General features: G+C 38.8%; 1 protein-coding gene across 3 annotated transcripts in view; it reads right to left on the bottom strand.

Moving 5' to 3' along the window:
* Positions 1 to 25,546, bottom strand: part of ITGA9 (integrin subunit alpha 9) — a 238,026-nt gene that overhangs the window by 64,253 nt on the left and 148,227 nt on the right. For 2 of the 3 annotated variants that reach the window (XM_057376171.1, XM_057376169.1), the window contains 5 exons: positions 16,267 to 16,353; positions 14,831 to 14,910; positions 11,733 to 11,822; positions 8,989 to 9,097; positions 4,424 to 4,531 (listed from right to left, as the gene is read on the bottom strand). In XM_057376171.1, coding sequence (XP_057232154.1) covers positions 4,424 to 4,531; positions 8,989 to 9,097; positions 11,733 to 11,822; positions 14,831 to 14,910; positions 16,267 to 16,353 — 474 coding nt within the window. The remainder of the gene's footprint in view (positions 1 to 4,423; positions 4,532 to 8,988; positions 9,098 to 11,732; positions 11,823 to 14,830; positions 14,911 to 16,266; positions 16,354 to 25,546) is intronic. The other variant, XM_057376170.1, reaches the window with a different exon arrangement.

Genomic DNA, 25,546 nt, shown 5'->3' with positions numbered 1-25,546 from the left:
AAGAGAAGGACCTTTTATTTTGCTACCCAATCAAGAAGTGATGGGAAGGGCTAGGCCAGGAACTAGCAGCCTGGGCAAACTGGCCCACTCAAGGTTAATGGGGACAGGAGTAACAAGACTGAGGTTTAACCCGTTTTTTGCTCTCTGTAGGTAATTCTCAAGGTCTAAGTTCAGAAGCCTAGGGAAAATCAGGGAAACTAGATGGTTTCTGTATCAGAGGAGGCTAGCAAGTGCTTCTCCAGGGCTGCTTCTATGCCTCTCTCTCCATTAATAGCTAGAGTAAGAGAACATAGTAATTTAAATATATTCTATTAGTAGCAATTACTAAAACAGTAATTGCTAGACTTAGATATCAAGAGTTACATGCAAGGAGGGAGCATGTAATAAAAAAACTGAGAACAGTATTTCTTTCCCTCTTCCTCTTTCTTCCAAATTCCCTTTAATTTCATTGCCTAGATTGCATACTCTTTGAAGAGCCTGTCTTGCAACATGTGCATCTTACTTTCCAACAAGGTTCTTATCTCAGTGATAGTAATAACAACTTTTTTTATATTCTTGGTATTGATTCACGTAAACAGGCTCTGCTTGATCACTCCAGAGGAGGAAGGAGGATCATCCTGTTCAAGCAGACAAATTTGGTTTCCAGCTGTTAATCCCTCATAATTGTATTTACATTCAATGAAAATAAAATAAAACCAGAAGACAATGATCTGGTCCAGTTCCATAAAGCCAGCACCAGAATAATTCTGGACACATTGCTAATTTAAGAACAGCTTCAGGAAATACTCTGGTTAATCTGGTAAGAACTCCCATTGTGAAAATCTTTTTGAAAATCCCAGAAAGCAGCTTCTTGGCTGGCAAGTCAGGTAGTGCTTCTCTTGCCTTTGTGCATCCCTAGCTGGATATACAAAAGCAATTACTGATCTTTCAGTTCARAACAAAAAATAAACACCAATATAATGAACATTGTTGTTTTTTTTTCCTGGAAGAACAGATAATCAATGGCTTGAAGAGTGAAAAATGTACTTCTGTGATAAGACTAACTTCTCTGCTTGTGTGAACATCTACTATGTCATCATCTATACTACTTTATTATAACACTTTTACTAACCAGCTGAGGTATTTAATTTATCATGTTTTTAGCCTTTGCAAGAAAGCAAACACAAAAATCCATAAAAACAAACAGCTACTGTTTTGATTTATGTGCTTCAAAATATCATTTATCACTGCAGAATCTGAGTATTTACTATGTAAAACCAATGTCAGTGGTGAAATTCCCTAGCTACAATTATTTGAAAATTTCTAGCATCTCCTTTTATTTAAACATTTTCAATAGGGAGGAAGTTCACAGTTTTCTTCCAATTACCCTTTTTCTTTGTTTACTTCTGGCTTTTTTTTTTTTTTGGTTGATTTATTCTCTTTATTGGGGGCTTTGTTGGGGGAAGTGCTGCAGAAACTGCAGTGCTGTTCCCAATAGCCCTTGAATTGCATCTGAACATCTCTAAGGCAGAACTCCAAATGTCAAAATATCTCCATGATCAGAATTCCTCTTTTCTTGAAGAAAATGTTAAAACAGTTTTTGCAATAAAGCCAAAAGCTCAGAACAGCAGGAACAGAGGAAGCATGAGGGCTGCCATTTCCTCTAAGACCCGCAGATAATACATCCTATTAACACCTCCCAGAGATACACATAGTTCCAGTGTGTGACTGTGTCCTTGCTATTAATTTTTGTGCCTGAGAGACTAAATCACTCGACACAACATGAAGGAGTATGCTCTTGAAACTCTCTTGTGTGGTTTATGTGTATTTGAGACAAACTAGTGGTTTAACTATGCATTTTGACTTGTAAATTTCATTGCCTTACTGTGCGTCAGAGAAGAGGCAGTAGAATTACTAGCTTTAAAATAMAAACCATAATGTCATCAAATCCCAAGTGCTGTATCCGTAGTGTATTTTACAGATAAATGACAATTCCCAATTCTCTGTATTAATGATGGCTATTCTCAAAGTTTCACCAACACTGACAGCTAGAATGGCTGGATTACATGAATAAAGTTATAATTACAGAAACACCTGCACTGTTTTCTATTACCTTATTATCTATTGTAATCAAGGTTCTGGGAAGTTCAAAACAAGCAAAAGCTTGAAATATTTAATGAACATGCTTACAAAAAACCTCTCAGAAAAGTAGCTGTTCTAAATCATTTTCTAAAGTTCATCTCCTTTTATGTTCCTTTGTTTAATTATATTTGTCCTAAGGAAAGTTGAAAAGCTCCATGATTTTAGTTCCCTTTTCAGTCAATACAAACTCACTGGGAAAGAAGCAATAGGAAAGAGAGGGGGCTGCTTTTTCTGTTTCAACAGTAAGATTTGGRATACATTGGTTCTAGTAAGATTCGTGATACTTTGTTTCAGTGCCTGGTTCCTGACACAAATTTCCTGTGTGAGGTCAAGCAAAACATTGGTGTTTCAATTATGTATCTCTAAAGCACGGATTACCACTGTCCCAGACAGGATTTGCCTATCTAACAATTATTAATTTTCTAGGGGTGTTTAGGAAGTCATGTAAAAGACTTCTACTGACCATATACCCAAAATCAGTAGTCAAAATTACTGGAATGCCAGTGTATCAGGCAGACATTTCTCATAAAAACAGTTGCCTACTACTTGCAATGCAAAGAGGTCTCACATCAGCAGTTTAACATTTTTACAAAGATAAATTTTAAAGTACAATTCAGTCAAATAATGTTCAAGGAAATGCAACCTGTTGCTGGGGGAAAGCAATACAAACCCTGCAAGCATTTATTACCACAATGCACAAGACCACACCACCCAGCTGGAATTTCTTCTAGTAAACCACAGCAATGAGAAGCAAGTTCAGTGTAAAATTTAGGTGTTTTGTCTTGGTTTTTAAACAGCTATTCAAAATCATATAGTCCACCCTGTCCTTACAGATAACTTATGCAGAAATAATGACATCTACGCCTAGGAACAAGTCCTTGCCCACTTGGTGGGCACCACACCTCACCTAATTAAAGCATTCTAATGAAAGCAAATGTCTTGTCTAAGACAATCTGCAGAGACTTGGAATAGTCCTGTTGGAGGTTAGGCTTTCTCCTTTTGTTGTCCCTCCTGGGGAATTTTTCCCCATATATGTTGCTAAGAGATAATAACGACCGATTATTTAGCATAATAACTGGTGCTTAAGGAAGACAAAAGAAGTTGCCAAGCCCAGGGGGGAGAACTCCTGGAGGCATTCCCCTATCTGACTGTTTTCTTTCTGTGGAGAGCATAGATAATTTTGGGAGCAGGGAAGTGGGGGGTAGCTCCTGGTGCTCTGGCCCCTCTTAGACTTGAGGGAGGACAGTGGAGCAGGTGTGGCCGGAGCCCAGGGTCCTATCTTTTCCCTTGCCATAGGTGAGCCTTAGCTTCTTTAAGGGCAGTCATTGCTTTGGGACATTGTTAATACCAACCTCAACAAGGGATTCCTCAGTATCTACTCGGGTGCACCAGGGGAAACCCTGGGATCCTTGTGCCCCTTCCCCTCCTCCTTCTCTAGAGAGGGAGAGAGGGAAATTCTCTCTCTTGCTGTTTTCGGGAGCCAGGCGACCACCGCTTCGGCCATGCCGGGAAGTGCTGTGACTCCAGCTACAGTGGCCGAATTTCTGATACATCTCATCTACAACCCCAGGATTTTGCTCAACCCCGGCTGCCCAGCTTGCTCTTCCGAAGTTCTTGCTCCAACTAATTTGCTATCCAGAAGGGGTACCAGGATCGCCTCCCCCTCTGTGAGTTCGTAAAGGAAGCCCCTTCTCCATCCATTTCTGCCGGCTGCATCCACCATTGCAGCATGAGAGAGATAAAACCAGCCGGAACCCGTGCGTGGCAAYCATCACACCCACCCTGCCCGGCCAGGAGCCACCAGCGCCCCTGCCGGCTGTGACTGTAACTGCACCAAAGGGGAGGGCGGGACAGCGATGGGGAGGCTGTCGCTGGGTTTCTGGTTTTCTTGGTTGTTGCTGCCATTGTTGTTGCTTGTTTACGTTGTTACATACAATAGTAAAAAAACCCATTATTTCTTTTTCCCATATCTTTGCCTGAAAGCCCCATGATTTCAATGATTCCATGCGGAAGTGTTCTCTATATTTCCTTCAGTATTAGCCTCACCTAGTTTTACGTGGCATTGTAGGAAACCAGGAACATACAACCAGTTTTTGCCCTAGGTGAAGGAGAGCAGTCAATAGCTGGAGGGTTTCAGCTATTTACGATGCGATGCTAGATGCTATTTACGATCCTAGATACAAAGAACCTTTGATTATCTTAAAAAGCAACTGATTCACTGAGTTTTGGTGGACTTCTTTTGTTTTAGTCATCAATAGCTCTCAGTGCCTCTCTGGGTTCAGAGCGCATTTAACATACTCACCACCATCTGCTGAATATGAAATATTTCGGCCCCAGTGGCAGAAAGGCGGTTTGGAATTGAAATGTCAAGAAAGGCTCCAGGAAGAGTACTTGGTCCGGCATTGTAAACCTGTAAGAGAACAAATGAATACAAATAAAATTACATACATAACKTCTCATAAATGGGAAACCTACTGTAGATTTGGAGCTGTGAGTATCGGTAAATTTGAAGAAATACAAGTACTTTGCAGGTTTTTCAATGTCTGCAGACTAAGATTTCACTTTTTCCAGTGTCAGAATGAAGTCAAAGGATTAGCTTACCTAACAATCTTCAGGCACAGCTTGTATATCAAAGGAGAAGCAGTTTTGAAGGATAATTGCCAGACATCAGCACAAACAGCATAAGACTTATATTTTGTATACAGAGACACTGCTAGTACTTGGAGTGTTTTGGTAATAAAATCTTGTAGGTTGCAAAAAATATTACTGTCTCAGTTAACATTCTCATTTCCATCTGGTAACCACTGCATAATATCCTGCATATGTTTTCCTTGTGGAGCAGAAGCCAAACAATTACTGTGACTACTGCGGGTTTTCTGAGTGAGTTGAGAGGAAATACAAGTGAAAAATTTCCATTCAAGTTTTGACATTTTAAAATAAATTACTCTTAGTGGAAAATATTAGCATTCTATCTCCCCCCCCCCCCCCCCAAGATTTCAACAAAATTTCAAAGAATTTCCTACCCACCACTGAAATGTATCCAGTGAAAATTCCAAAATTAAAATTTATGGGGTTTTGCTGAAGAGGAATAGTCCATGGAAAAATTTAAATTACAATATGGTTGTCTTATTTTGTTATTCTTATTTCTATCTACATTTTTTAATTAGGAAAATGTTTTTTTGTTCTTTCTAACAACATAAATATAAATGCATTAAAAACATTAAACACATTAAGCCCATTAGAATAATTATTCACACTGAGATCCTATTGTCAAAAAGTGTAACATGCAGCTGTTAATCCAGTAAAGTACAAATATTAAAACCAATAGGTTTTCATTCTTCAGACACTATTTATATTAGAAGAAATGCCTGACTGATAAACAAAACTGATTTGCAGTGCCAAATTCTTTCAAAAATCCTGAGGCTCCAGGCAGGGGGAGAAATCTCACTGGAATGGAGTATAATAAATGCTGCACGAAATGCAAACATAATGTTTCATGTTAGATGTTTTACAAACCTTGATTATCTCACTAAGATCAGATATGAGTTATTGCAGAAAACGCATTTTCATTGCACATGTTATTACTAAAAAAAAAGATGTATACTTCTGTTTCCTTGTTGACATCAGACCTAGTACAGTTTTTCACATATAAAAACTGCTATAAAATCACATATTTTTGTAACTTATCTTTTTTTCTTGATTAAGAAACTTTTACTTTTCTCCATCTGAAGAAGTAAAATACAGGGCAGGCAAATAATTTGAACTAATTAAGCAAAGAGTGACACGAACAATGCTTTGTCCATTATGAAACTTGGCCTTTTATCTCTGATACACATAGTTATAAGGTTTACCCCATTACTGCAGAGCAGATCTGTGACTTGATATGACATAATTTCTACTCCCATATGGAAAAAAAAGATATTGAAACAGCCAAGTGTGTGCATGAGAGACAAGAGCATGAGTATGACAAAGGGTGGCTCTGCCAATATATAGAATCTCTCTCTCTTCCTTGTTATCACTTTGCTTTACTGAAAATTTTCATCTAAAGCATCAGTGCACCCATTCTTTATCTTGTTTAACCAATCACTGGATATGAAGGGGAGAAAGCGGAGAAGACCTATAAATCCCCAAGAAGGAAATCAGAGTCACAAGAATTAACAGCCTGGTTCACAAAAGCTTACATGTCCTGAAATCCTGCTTTCAGTCCTTCTCAGTAAATAGCTAAGGGCACTKCATGACAGTGGGGGCTTAATTGCTCTGGATCACAGTCTGTCCATGGAGGCAGACATGTCACTCATTACAAGCTGAGTGGCATTCATGTCCAGGAAAACAAAAAGAAAAATGACAAAACACTATTTTTCACAATAAATGAACCTACCTGTGCATCACTTATCATTCCCTAGTTCCATCTTGCGGTCAAAACCAATTTATAGGGCTTGTAATAGATGCAGTTACAGCAGCTAAACACAGCGCCAGTAAATTCTGGGCACATCACAAGAGTTTGTTATAATAAACCATCCATATATTTTACCACATCAGAAACCCATCTAACTCCCATGTGGTGTAAATACAGATAATACTTGAACAATGCTGAGATGTTACGAAGTATTTTATTGAAAGCTTCTCACACCCGTCTTTTTAGTGTCCTCATTTCTTCCCTGTTCTGTACTCTCATCAGTAGTGCTATCAATTTTTCATACTGGGGCATTTAGCAAGCCTGAATCTCTAGAACAGACATGTGTTTGCTCTCATGGATAACGGATACTCACTCCTCTGCTCAATGGCCTTGCCACTAAAAAGAATTACTCCCCAACTTCTAATCTGTGACTTCATCCAAGATGTGGATGTAACTAGGGTTTGAGTAACTAGGCTTTTTTACTCAGCATATGAAGAAAGGTAAAAGAGAAACAAATGGTAGCGGCTTTATTCCTATGGAAGTGAGATGCCCAGTTCGCAATTCTTGACATAACACATTCAAATAAAGGACATATGCCATCCCTTCACACTGAAAATATGGTATGCAATCAAGAATGCATTGTACAGCACTGTAGCAGGATGCTCTCTCTGAGTGAGGGTAAAACAGTTCAAACTAAACACTATTTGTGAAAGGCATCATCCATGACAGACACAAAAAGGTCATCACACTGCTTTTGGCTTTAAAGACTGTTGAGATCAGACTGACTCATCAATCCCAAAGTTAAACATTCAGACAGCATTTCCTGACAGAAACTGGTACCAGCAAGGACGTGATGGCAATATTTCTGATAAAAGAATCAACAAGCGATAGCACTTGTTATAAACACATATTATAGTGTTGGCTTTCGCAGATATTAAGATGAGTGCTATGTGCGTGTTCAGCACACACTGTAGTGTTAGTTCTCGCAGAGATTAAAGGTAGATGCTATGTGTTGTGCATCATGATATAATATTGCCTTATTTGTAGAAGAAGTTTAGCTATGTTTTTTATATTATAGCAAAACTATCCAAAAGCTGCAAAGAAAGTCACCAAAAAAACCCTGAATGGGGCCCTGATGCCAATGGTCCTTAAAAGATTAGAAGCAGCTCAGAGCTGGGGAAAAGAAGGCATACATTCACAAAGATGCTTAGCACCTTCCGGGTGGGGAGGCCATCGCCCCAGGGGTATCAGCTAACAGACCAGCACAGACCCTGACAGCAAAAGGGTGGGGGTGGAAGGAACAGAGGCTTTGGGGAAAAATATCTGGTCGGAAAAACTTGTAAAAACATCCATTGTTTGCGGCAAAAGGAACCTGGCTGATGGGACCCCCCAACATTCAGACAACTATATCTGCAATGGACAGGCCAGGGGTCTCGTGACCCATTAGGGGCCCCTGCTATGGACACTTCTCTATCAACAAGGACCATCTGCTGAAGTTGTGGAAGAGGGGTCACACAAACATGACCCCAGGAGCATAAAACAACAAGACAGGTTTAAATATGCATAAATGTCTATGAATAGGCATTAGGCTGATGTAACACAGAATGTATTTAAAGAAGTTTCTATCCATACCCGGTGTGCCTCTGGCAGATCGCCAAGCACCCGGTGCAGTATTCCTTTGCTTTTATGTACCCTACTGTCATTTATTAAAACGCTTTAAATTTTAACAAGAAAGTGAATCTCATTTTTCACATACTGATAGCTTGTCTAAAGCTGCTAAGCTAGCATTGGTAGCCTAGAAACACGAGTGACAGTTGATCACTTTATACTATAAAAGCCCAGTCCCGCTTTTTACCAGCATGGACTTTTAACATACCACTTCCAGGAGAGCGTGGAGATTCCTCCCTTAAGTGGAGGTGTCCCTCAAGGCTTTTCCTTGAGGCTGAGCTAAAGAGATTTGCCCATGGTTGTTGGTATGAGTGAGTTTTTTAATTACTGATTTAATAAACAGTGCAAAATATTATTAGTAAAACAATCTATATCATGTGGTAAATAATTCTGATTAAAGTATTTTAGTCTAGTCATTATCATCATCAATTTAAATAAATATTTTATGTTATTGATGTAAATATATTTGTTTTGTCATCCTTAATCCTGCAGGAAAAAGTCACTTAAAGGATCTATATACCTATATAACCTTTAGACAAAAACTGTTGGCCAAGTCTGGGGCTAGAATTAGATCCAGTTGTACCTATACTACTCTCTCAGAAGGAGTTTAGAAAGCAAAGGAGTCCCCTCTGATCCTCATGACTCAACGGCAGGGTCTTCTTTATAAACCTTGTCCGAAGGAAGCTTCCATTCTGTCCATGATTGTGACTCAAAATCCTGCATACCACACTCAGAATAAAATAGATACAAAACAAGAAAGTGCTGTCAAGCAGGAAACCAGTCAAAATAAGGGTGAGTTTTACCTGCAGTGTAAAGTTGAGAGACTGGAAGAGGCATTCATGGTTTTCCAACTGAACAAAGTTGGACGTTTCCACAGAATCACCGTAGAAAAATGAAGTAGGGAAGACTTCTCTGAAAGATCAAGACACAGATATAGCAAGCTGAGTTTGTGACCAAAATAAACTATATTTGTGTCTAGTTGAACTGCATCCCTTGCCTTCTAGTCATGGGAAATTCTATGGGACCATTCTACTTTAATCTATTTTTTGTGATTTGATTTCCTCTTGGCAACATTAGACTACACAAGCAGCATCTCAGCTGACCTGAGTTAACATCCCATCAATGAAGCAGACTTATTTTGATTACTTATCCCATTTTTTCCTTTGCTATCACAAAACCTCCTCTCTGGTCCCCTGCCATAGATGATTCGTGCAAGTCCCTAGCTTCTATTAACACAGGAAATCATTGCACTATCAAGTTAATCTGAAGAAACAGTATCTAAGAGGAGTACTTTAAGATACATATTCATTAAAGCAACATTTCAAATTTATTTAATATTTACATGGCATTTCAGGAATAAACACTTGGTTAGCTGTCTAAGTTTTACTACCTTTATGATTAGCAATGGTTAAAGGAAAGAGTAGAGGGGGATAACCTGCTTTCAGCTAGAGTGGAGCAGTCCAAGTTTTCTCAACCACTCATCATCTAATCACCCAGTATAATGCAGTATGATTTTATCAGAAATTACTTGAAAGCACAACACAGTACCTGAAAATCCTGCAGTATAGGACTAGGAGTGCTTTAAGTATACTTTATGGCTCCTAATCTCAGGCTGCTCCACCGTTTGGAAAAGGTCCTAGGTCATTTCAGACAAACCTTAGTCCTCATTTATTGCCTGCAACGCTGCTCCCTTCCCAGGTTGTCCTTTGGAGTCAGAGCATTTTGAGACAGGATTTTAAGCCTGTTTATGTACATTTCCTTTTTTTCCTGCCTGCATCCTATGACAGGGATTGCTAGGGGAAACAGTGAAAGATAGATTTTCTCCTCCCATTTACAGTGTTGTGCCAGAAGGCTTCTCCCAAATAAAGTACAAGCTGTTCTGGGCTATTTATAACCAGGAATGAAGTTTGCTTCTCTACATTCAAATGTAGGACAATTATGCTAATAAATTAAGCTTCAAAAAGATACTGTCCAAAAAAAAAAAGAGTACTATTTAATATTACTATGCCTGGGAACATGCCCTCCAATAAACCCAACTTTTCTCTGGCAGCTGAACTTTTCTGTGAACTTCAATTAACTAAGCCTTGTCTATGAGAAAGAAAAAAAAATAGTCTACACAGGAACTGGGGTGGGGCTTATAAATTCAGAATCCCTGTGCTTTAAAAAAGTATATTCTGAAGAGAAAAGAGAGAAACCAATTTTTTTATGTCTTGGTATGCAGTATTCTGTAGATAACAGAGATCTAAAGACAGATGAAAGTATTCATATCTGTAAAGCTGAACAAAAATCCATCATTATATAAAAGCATCAAGAAGCAATTTCAGAACATACTGCTGAGACTATACTCTCAAATTAGAGGAGATTTTTGTCCTTGCTAGTCATCTTGTGAGGTCTGACAGCGTACTTCCTTTCTCTGAGCAGGCTCAAACATACCTTTTACTCATTCTGACTATTGTGGTAGTAATTAAGGATCGTATTTYTATCCAACAAGATTGAAATCAACTTTATCAGGTAAAACCCAGTCTAGGCCATGAATATGAGTTTATTCAGCTTTTCAAAAAAATCACATGTCAGTGCAGGGGTACCTTTTTTCTACACATGCAGCATAGTGGCCAAGGGAATATTTGACTTCTACTGATGCCAACCTGTAGCCTGGAGACTGCCATAGATGGTGGCTAAAACAGGCACTGACCTTCTGGGGACACTATTGATGAGCTTTCGCTTCCCCAGTTTAGGAACTAATGTCAACTTTCTCACTCTGCATGAGTGCTAATTCATCTTCAATGACCAGGTCTCCCCCARTTTAGCTTCAAGCACTGTTTATGCTAGAGAATGGTCTGACTGTTGAGACTGACCACAAATCTTTCATTCTAGGCTTGTGATGCCAAGTAGAAGACCCCCAAATACAAAGGCAGGAACTTGCACATATGCAGCCTTAGGGAGAGGACACAATGGCTATATGTTATGGAAGTATTTCAGTCAAAGGGTGAGTGATGCTCTTCMGTTGGTAGTTAGATGCCTCACAAACTAGGGAAAAGAAATGGGTAAATTAACAGAAGCAGAAACAAAATCTGTTTGTGAAATTAAACACAAATGCAAACAGCCAGACTTCACCAATTTCAGAAAATTTGACCGTAACCTTTGGCCTGGTGACTCCTAACCATCTCCTTGAAGAGATGTCCTAAGGAACAACATGTGATTTAGTTGTTATTTTTAAACTTAATTTTAAGGTCCATCAGATTTACGACATCACTTGAATTCAAACACAATCACTAAAATACCTACTATAAATGTAATGGTAACTAATTAACATTAATTAGGAAGTAGTGAGAACAACACTGAGGTAGTGTTGGAATGAATAAAATTTCAGCTATCAAATGATGTTGTCTGAATGTCCAGAGTCTAGGAAACATGAAAAAAACAACAGTCTGACTACATGTGAACATAGAGAAGAATTATTTTTTTCACTGGAAGGCACTCAGATTTTATTCTTAGGATGATGATTATTAATCATTGTTTTTGTTTTCATTTGTTGACTAGTACTTACCCATTGATGGATGAATCCACTTCATGCATCAGGGGCACTGACAGGCTTATAGTATTATCATGCAGATATTCAGTGCGTTCTAGGTTTCCACTATGCCAGAAAGGAAAAATAAACATACTGCAGGTGGACAGTCTTCRCAATGTATCACAGTTTCACAGGTACCATCTCTCTGCTTTCTACTCTGAGCATCTCTATTTGTGTGGTATTAGCTCAGTAAGAATGTTCGCCCAAACTTGGAGAGGGTACACACAAAAAGTGTGTGTTTTGTGGCTGCTCTTCTGAGAAACAAGAACATGCAGATTTCTATACAAGGGTTCATTTTCCCTCAGTCTGACCGCACGTCAGTTTGTGAGAGATATACACACCTCACAGGGGATCTTGACTCACTAAATGAAACAATGCTTTCAATGTACCTGCACTGTCCATTAGCACCAATTTTCTGCCACTACAAGCAGCTTTTTGGGTGAGACCCTCATACTGAACTGGCCAAAACCTCTCCACAATTTCACCCTCTCTTTTTTCTCTCTTCCTTCACTTAGTTGCCAAAAAAGCACTTCTACTTTACATTGTCAAAGGCATTGTGTCAGCTGGTCAAAATCAGAAAGAAGAAAGGAAAATGTGAGCAATTATCTCTTATTTGAGTCAGTTTGTTTCAGTGTGAACACTTTATGTATGAAGTCTGGGAAAGGTTCCTGAAATGCATGTCTAACAGGCAAACCTGTAACTATTCTGACACTGATGACTCTGTTCATTGGGTAACAGCTCAGAAGAACAATCTTGAAAGATATGTTTCACATATTTCCAATTTCTTCAGCAGTGACTCTGGAATCACTTTTCCCTAGTAGTAACATCTCAAGTGATTACCATGCAGATCATGAGTTGCTCAGATTACAAAAATAGAGCTTGCTGGCTACATACATGCTTAGATACAGCTCAGCTCTCTGCAACTGACATTACCTATGTCTGCTGACAAAACAATGGCCCAGAAAGAAAATCCAACAAACTTTGAACTCCTGGGGAAAGGCCCCACTTTAGTTTTTCCTCTGAACAGGCTCACAGAAGAGTCCAAAATAGAGACATTTCTCATCCAACATAAATACCAAGATACCATGGTGGCAAATAGAACAAGCAAGCAGAATTCTATACACGGTTCATGAATACGTTCTTAATCTGTTTCCAATGGAGTAAAGATACTGTCAAAAAAGGAGAATGTAACTCAGTGAATCTAGCTCTAGAAAAACACATCACACCTGGAAGCAATGAAGGTTTGTTGTTTTGTTTTTTTTTTAATAAAAAGGAAATAGTGTAAGAGCACCATTATGTAATGTTTTTATGTTCTTTCTCCAATTGTCCCAATATTGAACCAGTCTCTTGTCACAGATTTTACTGTCAAATTTGCAGCTACATGGGACAGGCTAAAGTGGACATTTGAAGGGCAAAACTTGCTTTCCCATGAGAGCATGACATAGCTTCTCTGTTCAGCTATTTCTGCCAGACTAGCTCCAGTTTTGCATGGAAAAAAATGTCTTTGCCTATTGCAGTCTGACCACAGCACAGCATTTCCTTATCACTGACTTTACCTCAGGGCTCCCTGTAACTCTTACGGTAGAAAGATTTTATTATTTGACAGTGAGGGGGAATTGAGCAATTTGTCTAAAGTCACAGAGAAAATGAGGGTAATCAGCATGGAGACCTGCACTACTCTCTCTGGAGGTTCAGCTGAATCCTTCAAAAGATAACTGTGCTCTCTCAATCTTCTACAATGAGAAACTTTCTTATAACACCTCTGAGCATTTGTTCTATGTGTAAAAATTACTGTATTTCTTTACTCCTCTACAGGCACAGACTAACCCTTCTCACTGGTGGGGCACAGAAGTATGAGAAGTGAGGTTACAGAGGGAAGTTCTGTGTTATCCAAGGCAGATAAATGAAGTGAAAAACACTGGCTGGGCAAATTTCAAGCACTGATGACTCATCTTTGCACCAACTGGCAGTCAGCTAGCAGATACTGATGTCCCTGACTGAGAACCATTGAACACAGGATGAACTGATGCAGAATAAAACTAGGCTAACATGCAAGACATGGTGACACATCTCACTTTCAGTATTTCACACCAGTCCCACATGCTGCAGGAACTTGTTCCTGCCTACAGGCTATGCCTTATGAGACCAGCCACTCAGCAGCTACTACATCTCATCTCTCATCTCCAGCTGTTTGTAGAGGTGTCATTCCATTGGGGAGGAGAATTCAGGCTGAACATCTTAATAGGGATATGAAGTTGGCCCATTCACACAGTAAATGGGAGCAGGAACTAATCAAACACCCAGCACATCAAAGCAGAAGTTAATGGCCAATGTTAATGCAGCTGCACATTGGCTCCCATACAGACCTAGACAGTGATTGTGACTGAATCATTCATGGAGTCTGTTTCTTTGTGGTACATCATCTTAAGAGGCACAAAGCATGTGTCACACCTTTTATTCTGCCCAAGATATAATGCCTATCCATGCATACTTGGCAGTTACCCTACTTCAATGCCTATTTCAAGTGCCCTTTGGAAAGTACCCTACTCAGATATTTTCCACAGTCTGTCACAACTCACTGAAGATCCAGAGGGGGAAAAACAAATACACAGCTTTTGAACCTAACAGTGGGATCTTTGGCCATCTGATTAAAGCATTTATCTTTTTTTTTACATCCTAGCATGCTTGTTTCATTCAAATGCTAGAACAAATGGGTCTATCTGGTATTGATCATCAGCCATAGCTGAGCTGAGCTTGATACAGGGCCCAAAGAAATGCCCATTAAAACACAAGAGCCCTTCAACTGTGAGAATACAGGATGATCCTTCAGAATTGCAACCACCTGGCAAATTAAATCTATGTATGCCTCATTTTTCAGGAAGCTTYAACCCATAGTTCCTCTGCATCACCAAAATACATGCATTTAGCCCCAGTAATTAAACTTAATTCATTACACATATATGTATCTACAGCTAATATCAATCATGTAATTGTCAAGCACAATTGCTTATGGTATGCATACTTCATTTAACAAAGAATATCCAAGTCATCCAGACCTATAAAGGTCCCCTTACCTTAGGGCAGTGACAAGGAAGGTRAGTGTTTCTTCCTGCCCAGTCAAGTGGCTTGTGTCAAAGATCACACTGAATTCATACTGCGCAAAGAAAAAGCAGCATTTAGAGATACTGCATATTATTTCAAAATGTACTTATTCTGAAACTTCATTTATATTTTACTAGTCTAATTGTACAAAAGTAGCATAGTTTGATATATGTAAGAGAGCTTCCTCTACTGCAGATTAGCTTTTAAATCTTAGCACTCCTGTTTCTCTTCAAATACTATAGAGTTTGAGTTTTTCTTCATTAAGAGATATTTACAGACTGACCACTCAAAGGTATTTCTTGAGGACATCACCTGCCTGGGAATGAGTCTCCAGTACAAAGGGATCACTACTTGAAACTAGCTCAGCACTGATCTATATGTTATTTACTGGTGAAGGGATCTTTTGGGGGATAAAGATCACATCACAGGCCTGCACAGAGGCTTGGAGGAAGTGGCACAAGCTAAAGCAGCATTCAGGACACCATCATAATGGGTAAAAAGAGACGCTAATTTCAAAATAAAGATTTTACTTTGATGAATTACCTCTCCATGTAACTCTTCTGTCTAACTCCAAAACAGATTTTGGCTAAGTGAAACAGTTCAAATTACAAATTAATTGTAATTTCAGTGGCTTACTTCTTAAATTCTAGATAATATTTTGCTACTGTATTTATTTTTTCAATTCTGTTTAAAATATTTTAAATGTTTCAAAATACTATGAAGTAGTCAGTAAAAAAACAGAAAACAAAAACTTTTATGTTGGGTTAAAGGATACATCAATTCAAATTGAAAGGATTAGCTTTTGAAATTCAAACTTTCTGAAAAGTTTCAGACTAATTTTTTTCAGGTCATCCTGAAGTTATTCCTCATTTTCTCACCTTTCTGGGTTGTTCATTGATATAGATCAATTTAGTGACAGAAAGAACCCAGCTGGATTTTTAAACATTCTGAGAGTGCATCTTCTATTACAGAAGAAAACCCTCTTTTAAAAAAAACTACCAGAAGACCATAACATGAAAAAGACATTAGAACATTTTCATTATAATTTGTATAAATCCAGCTGAACTTCAATGTGAAAGAAGACAAAAAAAACCCCACAGAATAAGACAACTTAAGTAAGACAGAGTCATTTCTTAATTTTCTGCAGAGGAAATATGTAAATTTTTCACAGCTGCAAGCCTTGAAGTGTTTTTCAAAGGCATTTTATTGCAGTGCCCAAGGCACTGTCATTAGCTCTGGCTGGTGGGAAAGAGGATAGTTAGTCTCTACAACTTCGAAAGGCTTGGGTTAGAAAGCTAGAGAAAGTATCAGTAACAGACATTTAACAGAGAAGTTGACTTTCCAGCCACTCCTTGGAGACAGAGGTGAATGAACCATTACTCTGCAAATGCAGATGTCATAACATTACCCCAGAGTTGGATCTCATGAAAGGAAATCCCACACTGCACTTCAGGAAATCTGACTCCAGTAACTCACAAGCAATGCCCAGTTCCTCCTGCAAGAAAATAAAACAGACCATGAGATGACAGATTTGGGGAGAAAAAGAAGATTGCTAAGAAACACCAACATGAGAAAGTACTGTAGAAAATGAAATATTTCCCATCATAGCACTAAACTGTACTTCCTTATTCCACATCAGTCAGATTGGCATTGGGAAGAAGACAGCTGTCAGAACCTTGCTCTGAGAGATAGATCATGAGGAAATACTGCATGAATAAACTCATTAGAGTCAAGGGATAAGTCTAAATACTTGGATAACTCAGTTCTTCCCTGTGCTTATTAAAATAAAGCTTTCAAATGATTCAGAATATAGGTTTTCTAAGGTAGTTTTTCCAGGTACCTGTACCATAAAGAGAGAGTGTGTTGGGAGACAGTGACCAAACCATGCCATACACAGATGCAAAAGAGAAAGTTAATCTGGTCCTGCAACATTCAATGCCCTGATCTCTTGCTCTGGTTCACAAGAGGAGTCATGCTGGTATGGATACTAACCTTCTTTACTGAGACAGTGGTGGCATAGATAAAGTAGAGGGATAAGCATCTCCTTATGCTAAACATTGACTATTGACATTGTCAATAATTCAGATGCAAAAGATCAGAGTAGCCCTATTCTGATGGACTGGTGATTCCAATACAACAGAAATACTTCTGTTGAATGAAGTGTTTCATTGCTCCACAGAATAAGTGCCTAGCTCCAGATGAGCAGATTCACATCTCCAGATTATCAGGGAACAGTTTAATACTCTGCCACTGTGGGCAAGTTCATCTCACTATATTTAAGGAGTTTGATTCAGCTCTGGAATTTGAAACACACTTTTGAGGGCCTACACAGCAAGTGATGATTATGTGATTTAAATGGCACTTCTCCCATTGTAGTCAAATTATGTAGAAATCAGTTCAGTAGACCAAATGCAGATGTTTAATTTAGACTGGGTTGGATACCTCTCTAGGCCCTACTGTTGACTAGATCATCACTGAAACCACAGTACTTAGAGTACGCACTGTAATACAAATGACTAAATTTTAGAGATCTCAATCTATAAATTAACTTTATTCTAGACATGTAGCTGAGAATCATACAGAAYATATGATTTATTTGACCTATTTTCAGTATTTACAGCCGTTTGCAAAGCTCATGCTCTGCCTCCTTATGTACATTTCCTGAGCTACTTCAAATATGCACTTAGAAGTTACATTCTCAGCTGGAACAAGCACAAATGAAAGGAGCTTCCTGAACCATGCACTTGGGTTATACACATCTCCAGGATATGCCTCTCTGCCTTTCACATTCTAACCTGAGCACAACATTAGTGCTCTACAAATATTTAGCTTCAAAATTATGGTTTAAATCAGGGCACATATTTCAAGGAAATGATAGATCAAACAAAATCTTTCTTACCTAACTTGGACATATTTCACTGGTTTCGTGAGAAGTAAAAATAATGTAATGAGAAAACCAATGCATACCTATTAGGCACACAATGCCTAATGGAGTGAAATTACTGCAATATTACGAAAATGCCAGAGGAGTGGCCTTCCCATTTAGTTTCTCTATGGATTTGCTTCCTTGCAATCTTTAGCAGGCTTTTAGTTCTGGAAATACAAATGATGGCACTGCTTAGCAAATCAAATATCTAGTAGTAGTACAGAGCTGCTATCCACATAAGATGTGGTACACTTTTCTCCTTTAAACAAACACAAAACAGAAAAGCAAGTGCTTCATGGGTGAAGCATCCCTTTCACTTGCATTTGTCTCTCTGGAATCTGGAAGGTTTTTTCCAGTTTTATGAGAGTGATTGAGGGAACAGAAAGTCAGAGCAGCTGCATAATCAAATGAAAAAATGTCACAGCTGTTTCCTCTGGGAACATTCTTGGTTCTGGGTTGTTTAAATGTCCCTCGCTAACTGGGTCAAACTATGAACTCTCTTTCATCAACACCAAGTCTACATTCTTTCAAGGGGAGTTGCTAATTACATAGCTGTCCAGTATGGTGACAGTGACCAGACAGACCTAAGAGACTGTCTCCTCAAGGTCATACCCCTCCAGAGATGATAAAGAATGGGATAAATGCAAGAATTCTGATACTGATAAAAGAGGAAGAGCAGTCCTTCATTTTACACATTGATGCTTTGCAGACCAGACAGCTGGCAGGCAGATGCCCATGGTTTTATTGTCTGTAAAAGGAAATGACAATGTAATGTTGCATTGGCTGGTTTTGCTGTTGTTGCTTGGAAAAGTCTAATCGACACGGGAAGATTGACTTGAATGACCTTCTGGTTTGATTAGCATACGGTCCAGTTTAATGATTAATATTAATACAACATTACCAAAGTTCAATGTGGACAATATGAAAAGGTTATTCCCTGAGAGCATGGTTGGTCACAACAACAGGCTCTTCAGGAGAGTGGTCAGGACACCAAACCTGACAGAACTCAGAGTCTGGACAGTGCTCTTGGTCATATGGTTCAATTCTGGAGTCTTGTGAGGAGCAAGGAGTTGGATTTAATGATCCTTATAGGTCCCTTTCAACTTGAGTGATTCCAGTAATGGTGTACAATAAAACTTTTCAATGCTAGGAAACATCAGAAATAAGTTTGGCTGCACCATATTGGTTCCGTTTTCCACAAATACATAAATTAAAGACTACCCAGAAAACCTGTTCCATTAACTCCTTGGCTTTCTCTGGGAYTAGGATGGAGAAGCTCAGCTAATGAGTACACATTTTGGTTTTTGTTCACTGCTCGGTTTCAGGCTTCAATTTCAGTGTGCTGTTTTGGAAGGAGAGAAAATTGTTTCTTCATGTGGTTTCCAATGGCGGTCAGATCTCTATGATTCACACCGTTCCAGGAGGCTGAAGGGTCGGTGCTGTCTTATCTTACGAAGAGAGAACAGCAGTGCAACTCAGGGCTTACRGAAATTGCAGATACCACTTCTCGCTGATGTGAGATCACGCTTTCAGTGAGCAGTGCTTCTCTATGACTATGCAATCCATTTGAGAACTCAGCTTACTGCATGAGCTTCCATAGCAGTTTCTAGTTTGCATAGAAAACACAGTCGAAAGGGTTGGCTGCCGTGGCCGTAGCCATTTTTAGAGCTGTGTCTGGGGGTTGGGCTGGAAAACAGCCTGGCCTCAGACATGGTCAAAACAGGCAGACTCTAGCTGGACATGGCCATGTGATCTGGCTGRGRCMTGTTTGATTGGTGTGTTCTCAAAACCCGGGAAAGATAAGAAAAGTATATATAAAGCATGCTAGTTGCTGGGGGGAGGAGAGCTAGGGAGGTGACAGCTGCAATCACTAAGGGAGACAGAGAGAAGAGCTGAATATCACTACAGAAGAAGGAGCTGTTAAATCACTATATCTAAGAGAGCTTGAAATCAGAAGGCTGAATAAAGAAGAAACCTGGACCTGCCTGCGTGTGGTGCTTTCCTGCGGGGTGCTGCGGAGCGGGGTATCCAATAGTTGGCTGTTTCCTTTCTAACAAGACAGTGTTAAGTTATATCTGGAAAACTTTATTTCTGAAACATTTCAGAGTGTTACATACTCTTAGTCAATCAGATAAATAGATAATTAGTCAAATAACTGTATTATTACTGCATGGCAAATACTGACCTGGTTGTGAGAAATATGAAGCTCAGGCTAGCTCACATTCTGTTTCTCAGTTCTTTATCACAGAATAAAAGGGTTGCTGATCATTATAATATGAGCAGATTCGAGATATTGAAACTTCTTCAGCTTCATCTTGACTAATGATTTTCAAATCAGATTCCATATGGTTTTTTACCCAAGTGAGTCTTCCCTAGCTTGTGTGGGATGATTTATTGACTAGCCAACACAACCCGACCTTTCTCTCCCTCACTTATGTACAAACAAAACACTCCAGTCTTCCTGAGCCTAATCTGGCAGTTCATATAACCATATTCTGTTTTATTTTCTCAACCCTTAGTGGTGGGAAATGAAATAGATTCTGAACTATGTTAGCCTTGGCCCCAATCCAGAATTATCACTTCACTTCCTCAACTTTGTTCTCCCTCATCCCCACCCACGACTGGTTGCAAGTTACTTGCCTAAAACATGTACTTACACAATGTTCCCCTGTCTATTAACCCCCCTTCAACACTGGTACTGCAATATCAGGTTTTTACCTATCTGACAACTCTTCTATCCTATTATGACTATCAGCAAAAGCAAACATACATAACAGTACTATAGGTCACTATAGGTCACTAAGTTATTCTGCACTCACCAGTATTCTCACAGAGAAGATGTGAATTCAGCTATTTGTGACCTGATAGCTCTTTACTTCTCTAAGCACACAAGCTATGAGTAGATACTGCATCTGCAATGCCAACATGGAGATGCAACACAACAATACTAAACATATGAAAAGGATATGCCAGATATGGCTTTCAATAGAAAGTTACATTCATTTCTGAACTTAAAGGTAATTGCTGTACTGCACTCAATACTGCTGTCTGTGGCAGAGTTCACTTCATACTTTTAAAAACTCTTCTGATTACCTCTTATTTTTTAAGGAACTATTGATTAAAATCACCAATGAAAGACATTGAAACTTCATTGAGGAGTTATTAAAAAAAAACAGATACATTTTAAAAATGGAAAAACCTCCAAGTTGTTAGCAAATACATTTGCCAGCAGTTTACATTTCCCTTTCTTTGGCTATACTTAAATTACAGAGCTTTTTTTGCTGTTGTTTAGATTGAAAAAAATCTTCCTTGCAAATCTTGGCTACTAGCACATATATTCTGGAACTGATGAAAAAATGTCCTGAAAGCCTTGATAATAAGTTGGCAGAACAGTCTTGTTTTGAAGATGTTGAGAATTTACTTAACTTGCTAGAATTTTTTCTTGTGATGCTGCTTGTTTTCCAAATGATACCAAAGCAGAATGAGAAGAGTGAGTACTGAGGAACCCTGCATTTGTTGTCAGAGTCCGCATTCTTGTTACTGCCTTCCTTGTTGTTACTAGTTTTCTTGTTCTGTGATGCCTGTCTGTGAACCAGTGCAGTTGACACCACAAAGGATCACGAACAGTATCCTCATCCAAGAAGTCTTAAAAGAAGCATCCTAAGAAAATACCACAAGTGAGGGCAAATTCCACCTCATGCTATGCCAAGTCTCAAAAGTTAAGTGCTATGCATCTACCTTCTATATCCTTACTGGCATATAGACTTTATAACTAACTATCCACACTAGCTACTTGGAAATTCTCTGCCCTGCACCAGAGCTAGAGGCTTACACTGGGCACTAGGAAAATTTGCTAAGTTTGTACAGTTTTTTATTCTCATCATGGACCCCGACTAAAAGCCATATTTATACCTCAGTAATTTCAATGTGAACTTTTTGTGAGAAAGGACACTTTCCCAAATGAAAGTTTAGATGAACATTTGGATGTTTTGTTCCACACAACAGAATAAAATTATATAGACCTGACCTGCATTTTAAGATCTTCTTACTTTTGGGAGAGATCACAAAACGTATGTCTGTTCACAGCTGGTAATCTACTTCCTACACACATGGCTTGCAAAGCTGGGTAGAACAAACACATCAGGAAACTAAAATAAAGGCTCATCTCTGTGATAATGTTTGAAACAGCTTCTTCAAATCCTTCTGCATGATCTTCATCTAAGCCCCTCAGTTGTGCTATCAACACTTGTGGGTCTCCCTAGGGTTTAGAAAGCAGAATTTTTCTATTGTTCCTACTTATCTCCTCCTGACTCACAATTCTCTAAATGTCTTCACTGAGTCTTCAAGGACATAAAGATGTACCAATTAATTTAACAGCCACCTCCTGAACATACTAATGTACTTCCTTTCCATAACAACTGAGATACAAAAGAATGTGGGTCACAGTTAACTCACATATGCAGTGAAATTAGGGATGCCTGAGCTATGAATGGTTAGGGATCGTTTTCAAATAGAAAGTCTGGCTCTGACTGAGTTTCCTTATGACTGACAGCAAGTAGAGCTCAGAGAAATTTAATTGTGGAGGCCCCTTCATGTGCACACTGTTTAGTTGTTCTAACACAAAATTCCACAGATACCACACTTCTCTCCAGAATGGTGCTTCGTAGGATATTTTAAAACTGCAACACAAAGAGGATTAGTGGTATTACTGACTGGGAACTGACCGGCACTATGTAATAATTCAAGATCACCTGAAATTACTGAAAATAGTGCACCTGATCTACCTCAGATACTTCCTAAAAGTTGCTCTGATTATCATCCTCAAAAACCCTTTAATCCTCTTTTTCTTAAGAAAAGTCTGATGTCTGCCTATGTCTTCATCAGCAATACTCTCTGGTAACTGAGCAGTATTTCCTCCTTGTTTCTGGGCTGGGCCTTGCCAGGCCCAACAGACCTTGCCCAACTCCATCAATCCACAGCCAATGCCAAAGCCATCAGTGACTCACTTACACTTGGAAATCTCAGTGTCTCACAAACTGAGCCTGCAGTTTTGGGGTTCATTTTTTCTTTTGCTCACATGTTTTAGGAGTTCCAAATGTACAAAGCCTTCAAACACCTACAGCCATCACCCAACTCTCTCAATACTGCACAACCTGGGGATTGGATAGGGGGAAACACAGGGGGAACTATGCACTGTGTTGGGATGTATTGCTTTTCTAAGGCAGTGGCAGTGGCACACAGTGGTGGCACCAGGGCACCTGGGAAGGCCACAAGACCTCTCACAAGCTGTGAGTGTACATTGCAAGCAGGGGAAAAATTTATTTTGTTACTGACAGTAACTCTGAAGATAGATTGCAGTAGTCAGCACAGGTGGCCATATCTTGAAAAGCAATCATGGGTCCAGGAGATACTTCCATGTGCATTTCAAGGAGTTTCAGAGTGAAAATCCCATGAGTTTTGTTCTTTTTTTGGAAACATAGTTTACCTGGCAACTTCAAGGACGCACCTTGTGGTCAGAAACTTCTGTGTACAGTCCTTCACTTGCCAAAGCAAAAGTTGGTGATGGAATCACTCATAAGGAATGATGTTTGTGGTGGAAAGAAATTAAGAAGGCTTTACTCTTTTAACATAACAGGTCTGGATCTCAAGCTTCACACACTTATTCTCTTGTAAGTCATTTCCAAACACAGGTGCAAGTAGCAATGTGAATAACATGAAGGCAAAGTCAATGATAAATCAGCATCAATAGCACCTATAATGTGAAAACTACTGTTAATCATGACTTGAAAGAAACAATATTACAGAGGGGAGTAATAGACTCCATATACACTTGCTCATCTAGACTTTGTCATGAAAGTAGAATTCATCTAATCTCTTGAATGCAATGATTGAAGAATATTCAATATCAAATCAAATTATACAATGGAATAAAAGGATTTTGTGTGTGTACCAAGGGGCTGTTTTAAAGATGTCACAGAGACTGAAAGTTTTCCTTAACATTCAATAAATACATATTCCCCTAACAAACTACATCTAGAAATGCAAATGTCACACATCATACATTCTGCGAATTGCTGTTCCACCAATTGACCCTCACCATCCCAGTTCTTAAGAAGCAAGCAAAACAACATACCTGAGTATGCTGACACAATGCACACAGCCAAATGCACATATGAAGATGTGCGGCAATGGGACATCTGGATCTGTATTCTGATAATAAATCAATCCTTTTACTAATTATCAGAAAATAAACTTGAAAAATAACGGTTGGGGAACCTCAATGGTTGTTTCATAAGAAGAACTAGAGGGGAAAAAGGAAATTTCCTGTGGAATTAGGGAGAAATTTCCTGTCCGATTCCATTATCACACTAGTTAATGCTGTAGGCACACCCCACCCTGAACCCAGCAAGTCTGGCTTAAAACATCTTGGATTTGCTTCTGATTTTGTGAAAACATCTATTTCTGCATGATTAATTAACACCTCTCATCTCTTCAGTATCCTCCCTCAATAAAACCTATTTTACAGATCACTTACTGATCCCAGTCAACATGGCAAAAGGGAAAGATACAGCATAAGGAGAAAGACAAAAACTTTTCTATTTACCGGATATTCCCTACTGTCTCTCTCTTTCTCATGAACTTTTATCTTAACTGGTGAAAAGCTAGTGCAGCAAGTTTTTAAAGCACAGCGCCTCAGAAGCTGAAGAGGCAGCAGAAATTGTTCATTCAGCTCAAGTGATTAAGCCTCAAAACAAGTTTCAGAACCAGTCAAAAAAAACAATCATGTTTTTGCTTCTCTCATCTTTTAAGGGACGTGCAGGGCAGGTGGTGAAACTATAAGGAGAAAGGGGGATCTGGTGCCACCCTGAGAAGTTCCATGTTCTTTGTTGACACATTCTCATTTTAACAACCTATTAGACCTACATTGACTTTCATTGTACTATGCTAGCTAAATATTTCTTTTTCCCACTTGCTGAGAACTGCTGAATTTAATTTTTCCAAGATATAGGAAACAATCCAGGTAACATCACCAAGATACACTGTGGGGCAAGAAAAMAAAGGAGGCTTAGTAAAGAACAAAGACAGCTTAGTTAAATAAAAGAAGGTTATTCAGCTAAGCCAGCAAGATGTAACAAAGTTTCTAAAAATGTAATAGATAGAAAATGCCATAGTCCACAATAAGTTCTAAAAACCACTTGTTCTGAAAGAAATGGTCTGATGCTCATATCATTTATTCTAYTGGCTGGTTAGAATCATTTTAATCTGATGGTAAAAATATTAAAAAAAACTCTATGCACTTTTAATAAATGTTCCTGCAAATGTGCCCACTTAAATCATCTATCTCTGAGATGATTCTGGGTAGATGGCATATTCTCAACTGTTGGGTTTTTTGAGAATTGTGGAGGCAATCCTTCTTGTTGCGGGCTAAGGAACGATCATGAAGGTTAGCTTTGCAAGCAGTTGGGGAAATCAAATTTTATAGAATTATCTTATAAAGAGATGGGAAATAATATAAGTAAATTAGAAACTCTTCATAAAGACTATTACATATCACAAGGGAACAAGAAAGCAAGCTTATACAGTTCCTTATATGGGTAAAAGCTAATTGCCTGTGGTATCAAGTAAAGGAACTGTATAACCTTGAAAACTGGAAGAGAGTGGGTGATTAAGGGCTCATCAATTAGAGAATCCTGACGAATTTATTACATGGGGAATGGTTTATTCTGCACTACTACGATTACTGCACCCAGCAGTAAATCTG

Source organism: Malurus melanocephalus, unplaced genomic scaffold, assembly GCF_030028575.1.
Source record: "Malurus melanocephalus ecotype Western Australia unplaced genomic scaffold, MMel_1.1 scaffold_271, whole genome shotgun sequence".
NCBI lineage: Eukaryota > Metazoa > Chordata > Aves > Passeriformes > Maluridae > Malurus > Malurus melanocephalus.
This window is presented reverse-complemented; position numbering and strand designations above follow the sequence as displayed.